Source organism: Bubalus bubalis, chromosome 15 (assembly GCF_019923935.1).
Source record: "Bubalus bubalis isolate 160015118507 breed Murrah chromosome 15, NDDB_SH_1, whole genome shotgun sequence".
Taxonomy (NCBI): domain Eukaryota; kingdom Metazoa; phylum Chordata; class Mammalia; order Artiodactyla; family Bovidae; genus Bubalus; species Bubalus bubalis.
Window position 1 is genome coordinate 80,237,761 of NC_059171.1, and position 12,168 is coordinate 80,249,928.

The window sequence follows — 12,168 nt, forward strand, 5'->3', positions numbered from 1 at the left end:
GCAGAGCCCCCACAGCAGGCCTGGAGTCCAAGGCCCCAGGCGCAGGAGGCCATGAGCAAGGGTCCCCTGTTTGGGCTGGGCCCAGAGATCCCTACCAGGACCCGGTCTTCCAGTTGGATCCCTCCTGTTGGACCAAGGGGTCATCATCCAGGCCAAACCTACAGGCTCCCCTCCTGGCCCTCCAGGAGAAGGCCTGGGGCAAGAGGGGCCCCAGGAGAGAGGCCGACCGGGACTGTCCATCAGAGGGCCCAGGCCAGAGGCACGGGGTCGTGGGGTTTCCTCCCTGTGGAGGGCAGAGGCAGACCGCCTCCCAAATGCTGCCCTTCTGCCTAAACGTGTCCTGTGGGGCCAGCCTCACGAGCCTCGGGACCTGTCTTGAACCCAGACTCTGGGGCTGAAATCTCATGACGAGAGACCCCGGAAGTTTGGGGCCAGAAACGCCTCCCCATGGCTGGGACCCCCCCGGGGTGGGGAAACTGACCCCTGGGAGAGCAGAGCCCTGAGTGGGGAGGGGCCACCAGGGAGGCCGGTCAGAATCCAGAGGGCAGGAGGGCTTCACTGGGCACCAGGCTCCCCTCCAGCCCCACACCCCATCAGGGTCTGGGAGGGATGCCCCTGCTGGGCGGCGTGGAGCTGGCCTCAGGTGCTACGAGCCAGGAGAGGGCATGGCCTGGCTGCAGGCAGGCCCCAAGGTGTCCTCAGGGCAGGGCCTCAGGCTCCAGAAGGGCACCACCACTGAGACTGTGGCCGCCTTGGAGGCTGGGCAGCACCTTTCCCAGAGCGCAAGCCCTCTGGGGCCCCCAGGTTGATAGGAGGGGAAGCCGGAACTCCAGGGGCCCCAGGTACTCAGCCTTCCCCCAGGGTGACTGGGACCAGCTCACCAGGCACCCCCATGGCCCTGAGGCCTCCCCGAGTGGCCTGCCCCTCACCCACCCCCCGCTTTGGAGGGAAGCTCAGCCCCAGTGGTGGCCCTCATCCCGCGGGCTCTGGGCAAGGCGGACAGCGCCAAGCAACAGAGACAGAGAGGGCCGAAAATAGGACTGAAAACTTTCTAGTAATCTCACAAAAAAATAGATTGATTCATTTTAATTACATTTTATTTAACTCAATATATCCAAAATACTCGGTGTGGGGTGTATTCCAGCGTCCAGGCAGGTGCGATTGGGACCACCCCCTGTCAGTGTGCAGAGCTGTGGGGGGACATGGCTGAGGGTGGATAGGGAGGCACTGCCCTGCCCTGGGGCCCTGGGACGAGACCCCGGCCACTGCCTGGCTCTGCAATCTTCCTCCCAACCCCGCCAGCCCTGAGGCCTGCAGCCCCTCCCCATCACCTGCCCGCTGGCCCAGGGTGCGGGGCGCCGGGAGGCAGGCCGCCCCCACCGCCGGCTGCCCTCTCCCACCCACGCAGCATCGGGACTCCAGGCACGAGCTCCCAGGTGGGGGGAGGCTGCATGACAGGTGGGGCTGCTGTCAGCCCTGCAGGCCTCCCCCCACCCCCGCCAAGCCGGTGCCTCCCGCCTCGCCATCCTGGCTGGGAGCCCCTCCCCCTCACTTCCCTGGCATCCAGAGTCAGCCTGGAGGGCTTCGGCAATTTGACAAAGTTCCCGCCCCGCCCCCACCCCCAGGGCTGCCATGGGACGCCAGGAGGGAGGAGGGGAGCCAAGGGGCCCCGGGGCACAGGTCCTGAGTGCGTCCATGAGGAACCAGGCCAGCGTCCCAGCACTGGGCACTGAACCTGACCGTGACCATGGCCTGCAGCTGCAGTCACCTCATGTACTGCAGGGAACACAGGGCCAGGACCATCGCAAAGCCAGGAAAGGGAAAGGGCTGAATCAGCCAGCACCACCCACCCCAAGGCCCAAGGTGAGGTGTGCGGGGAGGGACCTCTGCAAGGGCGTGGGCGCAGGGCGAGGGCTGCCGTGGCCTTCCCAGACAGTGAGGGCCAGGCTGACGTCACCCGGGACCAGGGCAGTGACATCCAGAAGGGGATTGCGGGGAAAGGGAGAGTGGCAGCGACAGCGGGGTGCCCTTGGTGGGGACACTGGAAAAGTCAGAAGGTGGTTTCTAATAACCCCTCCCCGTCCCTGGACTTCCCATCCTGATCTTGAAATCCCAGGGGCCTCTCTCAAGCCTCACCCACCATATCTCACACACACACATACAGGTGCCCCTAAAACCCATCCATCAAGGATGCTGTGGGTACCACAGCCTGGTTCCCATAGCAACACATAGATGGTGAGGGAGGGGAGAGAGTGGCAATGCAGAGAAACACTCGATCAAGAACAACAACTTACAAAAATGAGCATTCAGGGAGAAATAACCTTGAAGGGCAGCCCAGCCCTGGGCTGAAGACACTGCTGCCCATCCCTCACACAAATGCACTGGCCAGCGCTGGCCGCAGAATGGCTCTGCCAGCAGAGGACAGGCCCACGCAGCATCCCTGAGTCTGTCATGAGGGTGGCCAGGCCCGGTGTGTGGGAGGAGTGTCCTGGGGGAGGGGGATTCTGCTGTCCAGCGGAGGGCCAGGACTGGAACAGGGCTGAGGTGTGGGTGGCTCGTCTGGGGTGACTTGAGCTCTAGCACCCCTGGATGGGAGTGAGGATTGGGAGGAGGCTGCCCAGGAGGCAGCCTGCAGAGGAGGGAGGATTGGGTCTGCGGGGAGCAGCTGTAAGAGGTGGTGGCCAGGCGGAGGGCGAGGCAGCATGTCAGCCTCCAGTGTGGGCTGCAGGGGTCGGGGGTGTGGAGGGGCACCCAAAGGGCCTTGAAGACCTGCCAAGGGAGCCAAGGAGGGTGCCAGGGGCGCCAGACAACCTCAGGAGTCAGATCAGGGGGTCATGAACTGGAGTCCCAGGTGCGTCCGGGCCCCAGAGCCCTGGAGGAGTGTCCCCAGCCTCCCCCACACCTACCCGACTAAGAAGCCTCCTTCTGAGACATCTACCTCAAGCCCGAGGAAGGACGTGGACTCCCGGTCCAGCCTGCAGTGCAGGCACCCACGGCCCATCTGTTCTTGGTGGGGAAGCCCACACGGCAAGGGGTTTTCCTGCATGAGCAGAAAGGAGCAAACCCCGGGCAGGGTCCCGGCAGGAACACGGGTTTCCTTCTCACCAGGGACGGGACTCCAGGAGGCATAGCTTGCTCCACCAGGGGTCAGAGGATAGCAGTGTTCATGCCCCCGCAAGGCCAGGCGGGGATCCTTGCCGGGTCCAGTGCCCCTCCCTCCCCGGGCTGTTTCTGAGGCCGAGGATGGACCGGGGTCTCATAGTCTGGGATGCCTGGTCCCCTTTATTGGGAGGCGTCAAGACTTCCGGTCAGGCCCCCCTAGCCAACACCTCCCACAGTGGACAGAACGATGTGGCAGAGGGTCTCTGACCACCCGGCCAACGCCCTCCCCAAAGGCAGGTGCTCTCGTCCCCGTTTCTCCTGAGTGCAGAGACACAGACTAACATTTTCCAGCAGAAATGTACTGAGCACCAGGGCAAAACAGAGACAAGATAATTACGGGGATAACAGAGACTAAAAATAGCCTCCTTCACAGCCCAGACTCCCGGCACTGGAGAAGCCAGACGAGCCAGCACAGGAGCCAGACCAGGGCTGCCAAGGCGGTGGACCCCTGGCATGCCCGCAGGCGAGGAGCGGTTGCAGGGCGGCGTGGGGACCTCCGTGCTCAGGCAACGACTGCCAGGGCCAGGAGGGATGGGGAGGAGCCGAGCTGATACCAAGGTGTGGGGGCGGGGGTCTCTGCAAGAGGACGATGAGAGCAGGGCTCTGGAGGGTGAATAAGAGTTTGGCAGAAAGTGACAGCTCCCTGCAGAAGGGATGGAGGTGGGGGCACCGTGGGCTGCCTCACGGCTCCCAGTGGAACGGTCGGAAAGGCGGGCAAGGATGGTGTCAGAGGGGCCTCCAAGGCCATGGGTTGGAGCCGTTTGGTGACCCTCGGGGTGGGGGCTCACTTCCTCCCCAGGAAGCTTCTGCGTTTGGGGAACAGCCTCTAAGCCAGACTCCAGGCCCGTGGGCACTCTGAGCCCGGGCCTGGTGTGCTCCGTGTGGGGTTCCTGTGGGCGCTCCGAGCTGGGCCTGGCATGTTTTTTGTAGAGTTCCCGTGGGCACCCCGAACCTGAGCCGGTGTGCTCCACATGCACCCTTTCCAGCTGAGCCCCAGCTGCCCCCGTGCTCCTTCCTCAGGTCAGGGCCAAGCCTGGGGCTCAGCCAGGACATGGGGAAGGCCTCAGTGAAGGGCACCATGCAGCCCTGACCCTCTCTGGGGCTGAGCTGAGGAGGCTGTGCTTGGAGGTGCCTGAGGCACGGCCGAGCCCAAGGTCCCAGGCTCCTGCAAGGACAGCGGGTCAGCGGGAGGATGCACCCTGCTGCAGAGCCAGGTGGGAGGAAACAGCTAATGAGAGCCGGGCGGCAGGCGGGGGCCTCGGGGAGGGAAGGTGGAGGAGGTCCGCTTCTCAGGGATTCTGGAAGGACCGAGCCCAGCAGGGTGGGGAGGGGCCAGAGGGCTGGAGGGAGCGCAGCAGAGGCTGAGGGGCGGGCAGAGAGGAGTGGACACGGAGGTTGGGAGCATCTGTGAAAACGGGGCTGGGAAGTGGGCGTCACCTTCCACTGCGGGGCCCTGAGGCTGGCCTGGAATAGGAGCTTCACCCAGAAGCTGCGGAGACGCTTAGAGATCAGGGCTCAGGGCCTTCCCGGTAGTGATTTTATTCTTTCCAGACCATTTTACTCAGGGAGGGGGTTCCAGAACAAAGCAAACCAAATGCAAACACAGGCCCCAGCGTCTCATACAGCAGCACCCCCAGGGGAAAGCATGTATGTGGTGATGGTAATCGGAATGAGAGAAGCTATTTGAAATTCCAGGAAGAAGCAAAACAAGTAGGAGGAGGAAAATTAGCCTTCTAGCCTGGAGGACGCCTGGTCAGGCTAACTGAGCGTGCAACACGAAGTTAGCGGGGAAGGCACGCTGGCCTCCCGGGGAGTGGTGGGGGCTGCCGCTCAGGGACGGGTCATCCAGGACGCCGGAAGCCGGCGGGACGACTCGTTCTCTACGGAGGAGACATGGAGCCCCAGCCAGCTTGCCCAGGAGAGCTGCCGTGGGTGGGCAGGGCCCGGTGTGGTCCAGGCCTCTCCTGGGGTCCCCGTGGAGACAGGGTGGTGCAAGGCCCAGGCTGGGGACAGAGACTCAGCTCCAGGTGGACACGTGGGTGCAGAGAGAAGAGCAAGACTGGCCAGCCAGGGTTGGGGGCTGGGAGAGGGCACCCCTGCCCTGCCCACGGCTTCCCACTTTCAGAAATCCCGCCCTGCCGGCTACTCCACAGCCCTGGGGTCTGGCTCCACCTAGCCCACATTGCTCTCCTGGGGCCCCTGAGGTGGCCTGGGGGCAGCCCTGGGGCTCTGGGATCCTCTGCAGGGGTCCGGAGTGGCGAAGACAGGATGGCTAGTGGACGGACAGTGTGATGCCGGTTCAGGGTGACAGGGCAGGGGGACCCAGCGGAGGGGCCCAGAGCAGCAGGATCAGGGCTGCCTGATCCGGGCTGGCAGAGATGCAGAGGAGGCCGTAGGGAGAAACTGCCAACCCCCGCTTCTACTGGGCCTCAGTTTCCCCACCTGTGGAGAGGCCGTCCCAGAGAGGAGTGGGGGTGGAAGGCCAGAGAGGCCCCCGCAGCTGCTGCCCCCTGGCGCGGAGGGCTGGGTGCTGGGCTGCCCGGCCTCCTTCCTGGAGGAAACAAGCGGATGTATTCCTCCCGTCCCAGCTGCTGTGGAAGGGACGCCAGCTGGGTGCTCGGCAGGCAGCGTGGGAGAGCCCCTAGGCCGTCTGGCAGGTCTGAGGGGGCCCCTTGCAGGGGGGAAACCAGAAAAAGGGAAGAGGCATGAGAGGAGTCTCATAATTTGGGCCAGTGGGCAGCCAGGGCCGGGGGGCGATGACTGGTCAGAAGCAGGGGTCATGAGTGGCCAAGGCGAGGGGACAGGGGGGCCAGAAAGCACACTGTCCTCCGTGGACAGTCCTCTGACCCCCAGCAGGAAGAGGAGCAGGCTTATAGCAGCAGCCCCAGTGGCCGAACCAGCTTGGATCTCGAGCTCAGAAGCATCCCTTCAAGAAAGTCATGACTTTGAGCATCTTCCAGGAGGTAGGCCTGGAAGACAGGAAGTCCAGGGTGGGTCCCTGCACCCCCGAGCCTCGGATCAGGGCAGGCCTGGAGCGCACTTCACGCCTTGGACCCAGAGTCACTGTCCCCCCGCCCCCTGCAGTTAGGTGTCCCTCTGGAGTTCTCAGGTGGATGAGCTACTGGCTGTGCACCCCCCACCTCAGGGCATGGAGAGTCTGTGACACCCCTGGGCAGCCAGCGAAGTCACAGGCAACAAGACCTATCCTGCCGGCCCATGAAAGCCCACTGGGGGCACAGGCTTGGCTGGGCCTGGGGGCAGCCGCACCCAACGTGCTGAGCCTACCCTGGCCGGCACCCTGCCCTCACATCCTCACATCAGTTCTGCAGGTAGACTTGATTTTATAGAAAGAGAGGCCCTGGGACTTGAGCCCCAGCCCACCCGGCTCAGAAGCCCCCCACCAAGCTGGGTGTGCAGGGTGGGCCCCTGGGGCAGCCCCGCCCCCGGTCCCATCTCTGCCCTCCCAGCTCCAGCTTCCCTGCCAGGGAGGGAGGAGATGAGACCAGGGCCTGAGGGGTCTGGATGGGCAGGACAGCGGGGGTGGGGGCAGGGAGCACCCTGTCCGGGGAGCCTGGGCTGGGGGATTCTCCAGGGCGGCTGGGGGTCCGGCTCCCCCGCCAGGGCCAGCCCACTCCACTCCGCCCTCCCGCCTCTTTTCTTGGGACACAAAGACACAGAGCTGCCTCTCAGATTACTGCGAGTGTTCAGCTTGCCTGTTCTACAATCATCCAATTACAGACAGGAAATTCATATTAAAAGGAAAAAGCGCCCAGAACACCCAGCTTCTGATGAGAGCAGGAGTAGGTCTCCAAGAGAAATGACTGACTCTCAGGCATCACCATGGTGCCCAGCCCCCTGTTCCTGCCGATTTCCTTCCCCATTCTTGTCAGCACTCTGAGCGTTTGAAAGGAATAAAGGAGGAGAACAGGGAAGAGGCGGACTTCACCGAGGGCGTCACACCGGGCGCCCGCTGGGTTCTGCGTGCACGGTGACGGTGTTCCTGGCAGCGGGTGGTTCTCGCTGCTCCCGTGTGCTTCCGGCCTTCCCGGGTGGCCCCTGCGTCCCCGTGGGCGCCGTCCTCTCAGCAGGGGCGGCCGCGCCCGGCCTCCCATCCCACCCAGCAGAGCAGCCCCTTCTGAAGGCAGGGCCGGCCCCGGCAGGCCACAAGGGCCCGCCGATGACCACGGCAGCTGGGAGGCTGGGAGGGGGCTTTTACCACCAGCCTGGCTGGGGCGTACCTGTACACCTGTACCTGAACGCCTGTCCCAGGCGGTCCGTCAGACCCTCACCCCCGAGAGGTCCTGAGGGTCTGCTATGAGTGCGACAGACATTCCGTATCAGACGACTGGAACTAAAGATCAAGGGAGATTATCTGGGTGGGCCGGGGTCTATCAGTTGAAAGACCTGAAGAGCAGAGCTGAGCCTTCACCAGAGGAGACGTCCCATGCCCAAGGAGCCCCCTGCCCTGCAGACTCGGGGCTGGCCCTGCCGTCCCACCAGCTGGTGAGCTGATTCCTCAACACAGACCCCTTCGTGTCCACCTCCCCAGGCCTGCTTCTCATCCCACACTGCCTGGTGGAGGGGTTCGAGCCGCCCCACCCACAGGCCACCTGCCCATCTCCTGTAAGGACCTGGCATCCTCCAAGAAGGCAGGTGTGTTACGGCTTATGTGCACAGTGTGGACCGTCTAAGGTCCACACTGTCTAAGGTCTCAAGCCCATAATGGTTTTAGTGATGGCTTCTCTGTCTGCAGACCAGGAATGTGAGGCTCTTCACTTTCCAGTATTCACTGGAAAGACTGATGCTGAAGCTGAATCTCCAATCCTTTGCCCACCTGATGCGAAGAGCTGACTCATAGGAAAAGATCCTGACACTGGGAAAGATTGAGGGCAGGAGGAGGAGGCGGCAGAGGATGAGATGGCTAGAGAGCATCACCACCTTGGGAGATAGCGAAAGATGGGGGAGACAGGCGTGCTGCAGTCCACAGGGTCGCAGAGTCGGACACACCTGAGTGAGCAACCTGAGGCTCAGAAAGATCAAGCTTAAGACCCTGCAGCCAGGACTCACCAGGGTCTTCTCGCAGCAGGGACCTCTCCCAATTCTCATGGGTCCAGACCCTGAGAATCCCCTCTGGCCCCACAGGCCTCTGGGCAGGCATAGTCCTGGCAGCAGATGCGTGTCTGGCACCCCCGCCAGCCCCCTCCCCCAGCACGTCCCACACCTTGTCGTCCACTCAGCATGAACGGCAGTGGCTCTGGTGTTCTAAGATGGTCAGCCGTACCCCTGGGTTCCAGGGTCCTGCCACCCTGAGCGGCCTCCCTCTGCAGGTGCCCTCCGGCCGGCAGAGACACAGCAGCACACACACGCTAGTAAGTTTCAGTGTTTTATTAACAAAGTCTTAGAAAAAGCGTCTGTCTTCAGGTGAGGTGGCAAGGTGGACATGGCCTGGCCTGACATTCGAGGCTTGATCCACGGCGGGCGGGGACTTGACCACACCCCCCTGAGAACCTTGGGGCCTCCCCGTAGCCTGCGCCAGGAGAGCAGGTTATGGCTTATATGCAAAAATAAAATCTGGGGCGGGAGGCGGCGCTGGCAGGACGCAGGACGGAGGGGCTGGCAGAGTTTCCTGCGGGAGCTGGTCTCCTGAGTCTGGGAGCCCCCAACCAGGCCTGCTTGGGCTGCAGACACAGGTGGCCGGCCAGCACCAGGGTGTTGGTGGCTGGGGCAGTGGGGGTCCGGGCCAGGCCGCAGCAGGGCCTGGCAGGGAGCCTGAGTGAGCCCCAGGGGCAAAGGCTTCCGGGCCTCCTGGGGCTGGGCCTGGGGCCACCGGGCAGGGGTGGCCGTGGCGGAAGCTCTGGCGGCAGAGGATGGCCGCGCAACGGGCAGGGGCTCCGGGGTGGGAGCCAGGCCAGGCCCGGGAAGGCGGCGGCCCTGGGGGCAGGCGGGCAGTGGGCAGCCAGCGGGGCGGGCATAGTGGCAGGCCCTGGCCCTCGCGCTGGCCCCTCTTCACCACCAGCTCTCTGCTGGGCCCCCTCCTCTGGTCTCAGGCTTCTCCTCTCATGCAGGCAGCTTGTAGGGGGAGAGGAGAAGGGACAGTGCCGGGCACAGCAGCAAAGGCTCCACTGTGTGGGGCCTGGAGACCTGAAAGGAAGGAAGACACAGGTGGTCAGGGACTCAGGGACCACCAGGGCGGGGCGGGGCAGGGCTGACCTCTCAGAGAGCAAGCCCTTGGGCTCCTGGGGGGCTGTTTCTCAGCTAGGCCAGAGGACTGGGGGCCTGGGGCCAGGGGCTGGGGGGAGCTGGGGGCCCCTTGGTGAGGACAGCCAGGGGCGGGGTCCCCTGCGTACCTGTCGTCACTCTCCTGGCTCCGGAGGCCGGCTGCTGCCTCAGCCGGCTGGAGGACTCAGGCCCCAGGGGACCTGCCGCCTGCCATGGGTGAGTCATCGCACGGGGCTCTGTCCCTCTCCAGGCTGGCGTGAATCACTGGTGCTGCGGGGAGAGAAAACACAGGGCCCTGTGAGAGCTGGGTCAGCAACCTCCCCCAGCCCTGCTCCCCACTCCAGCCCCCTCCCTCCCCTCCGCACCACCCCAACCCCATCCCAGCAGCTGATTTATGGGGATGCCAGGGGCTCTGAGCCTCCGTGGGCTCGCCTGGGGTGGGGTGGGCTTCGCCCAGAGCCCTCCCAACCCTATGGTGCCCCCTGCTGGTGGTGCCAAGCGGCAAGGGCTCACCTGAGGGGCCAGGAGGCACCAGATCGCCAGGTCTGCTGCTGCCACTGCGGCGGCGGCTGCTGCTGCTGTGTCTTGAGCTTGGGCTCTCCTCCAGGGGGAGGGAGCCACACTGCCCAAGGCTGGCCAGCTGCCCCGGGAGGCAGCAGGGGTGCCAGCCGGTCACGGCGACTGCCAGAAGTAGCTTCTCTGAAGCCCAGGCTCCGGGGGCACCGGTGGCCCCTGAGCTTCTGCTCTGGGGTGTTCCTTGAGCTGGGTGCGCGCCAGCCCGTGCCATCTGGACACTGGGTTTCTGAGTGCCCAGAGGGCCCAGGCATTGAGCAGGATGAGGAAACTGTCATGGCCTGAGAGTATGGAGGGCGGGGTTGCTGACTCAGGCCAGTCCACCACCGGGGAAGACAGACGCAGGGAGGGTGAGGGCTGGGTCTGCGAGGAAGGGAAGCCCCTTGGCTGTGTGGGGGACACTGCCCGCATCTGGGTCACGCGTGTCTGTTGGAGTCGGGCTAGGAGGCTGAGGTGAGTGTCCGGCTGCACGAGGAGACTAAGGGCTCCCCTGCAGGGGCGGGCCACTCTAAAGTCCCGGCAGGCGAGGGCCACGGGCGGGCAGGCGGGGCCCGGCACCCTCTACTCGGGCTGAGTCCGGTCGCTGGCTACGGACTCGTTGGTGAGGGCGGGCGTGAGGGCCTCGGCCTCTTCCTCAGCGGGCGGGTGGGGGCCAGTGGGCTCGGCCGCCCGCTCCAGGCCATCCTGCACCTCCATGCCCTTCTGGATGAGCTGCTCCAGGGTCTTGGGCAGCGGGGGCCTTAGGAAACGCTTGAGCTTGGGCTGCAGAGTGCCCACCACGTACTGGATGATCTCCTCCTCCTCAGCGTCCACATACAGCGTCTGGTACAGGTCCCGCTTGCGCCACAGGAACTGGTCCAGCGGCTCGCCCTGCTTCTGCGGCAGGTCCAGCTCCCGCTGGATGGCCTCCCGGGACAGCGTGCCCTCGCTGTACTGCAGGAACTCCTTCTTGAACTCCACCCAGTTCTTCACCGAGCCCTGCTTGAACTCCCACCACTTCTTGGCCGGCCCGTTCATGTGGTTCTGGATCTGAGACAGCCAGTACTCCTCGGAGCCACCCACCTGGCGCAGGTAGTCCTCCAGGTGGCTGAGGAACTCCCGCGGGTCCTCGAAGACCTGTGTGTCCACGCCGGGGCTCAGCTGCCCGTCCTCCCCCGGCCCCCAGGGCGGGTACTGCTGGGCTTCCACTTCCTCCTGCCCGGGCAGCTGGCCGGCGGCCGGTGGAGGGGTAATGGCATAGGGGCTGACAGTGTAGTCGTAGTTGTCTGCCTCCTGGCTGTAGCTCTCGGGACCCCCGACGCCCACGGAGACGGTGTGGCGCGCTGGGTCGCTGCCCACCGGGTACTTGCCGCCCCCGGACTCCAGGCGGTCAGCCCACCTCTCCAGCCGGTAGAAGACCTCCCGCCACACGTGCATCTCCCGCTTGACCCAGCGCTCCAGGTTGGCGATGGTCTCCTGGCAGCGGCTCAGGCAGGCCTTGATGGACTTCTTCCAGCGCTGCGAGTCGCTGGTGGGCACGTACCCATCCAGGTTGCTCTCCAGCTTGCCCACGGACCGGTGCAGCCCCTTCAGCTCCCGCTCCACCTGCTTGGACACTTCAGCGAGCAGGTGCCGGTGGGTCCTCCGCACGTGCTCCAGCATCTCCGCCCGGCACTTACCGATCTGCAAGATCACGTTGGGCTTGGCGGCAGGACCGCTGCGGGGCCCGGGGTAGGCGTGGAGGCCGCCGGTCGTCCTGTGGTCCAACTCCATCGGCTCGCAGGTTGCGACGGGGCTCGCTCGGACAGGCGGGAGAGGGAGGCTGCAAAATCCTCTTGGGGACGACGAGGGGCTGCTGGGGGCCGGCTGCGCGGAGCTGCGAGGCGCGGCGGGCGGGTCCCGCGGAGGAGCGGCCGGTCCCGGTTGGTCGCGGCGGCGGCGGTGGCAGCGGCGGAGCGGGAGGACTCAGCGCCCGAGCTCTGCGCTGGGGCTCGGCCGCCGGCTCTTTATGCCGCCAGCGTGGCCCGTGGGCGGCCCCGTCGCCGAGCCTCGGCTCCGATTGGCCCGGGCGCCGGCTCCCCGCCCGCGCCCCCAGCTTGCCGGCCCGCCTTCCCGCGCCCACGCGCGCTCCCGGTGGAGGGAGGACCCACCCCCTGCACACCCGGCGGCCCGGGGTGACTAATGCGCTCGCTCGCGCCGCCCCCTCCCCGACCCATTCAGCCTGCGGGGACCCAG

At 65.3% G+C, this 12,168-nt stretch overlaps 1 protein-coding gene across 2 annotated transcripts; it reads right to left on the minus strand.

Annotated features, from left to right (window-relative positions):
- Window positions 1–8,532: 8,532 nt before the first annotated feature.
- On the minus strand, window positions 8,533–11,917 carry ARC (activity regulated cytoskeleton associated protein). 2 transcript variants are annotated; one of them, XM_006043448.4, is made up of 3 exons: window positions 9,895–11,917; window positions 9,510–9,651; window positions 8,533–9,303 (listed from the first exon to the last, which is right to left on the minus strand). In XM_006043448.4, exon 1 carries the CDS (start codon window positions 11,704–11,706, stop codon window positions 10,516–10,518), a length of 1,191 nt encoding a protein of 396 aa, XP_006043510.1. In that variant the 5' UTR covers window positions 11,707–11,917; the 3' UTR covers window positions 8,533–9,303; window positions 9,510–9,651; window positions 9,895–10,515. The 2 variants fall into 2 exon arrangements, with proteins under 2 accessions (XP_006043510.1, NP_001277883.1); NM_001290954.1 differs by lacking the exons at window positions 8,533–9,303; window positions 9,510–9,651 and having other exon boundaries at window positions 10,516–11,706.
- Between the last annotated feature and the right edge of the window lie 251 nt (window positions 11,918–12,168).

Coding starts and splice junctions, on each gene's coding strand:
- ARC (XM_006043448.4), bottom strand. CDS start 11,706: ATGGAGTTGGACCACAGGACGACCGGCGGCCTCCACGCCTACCCCGGG.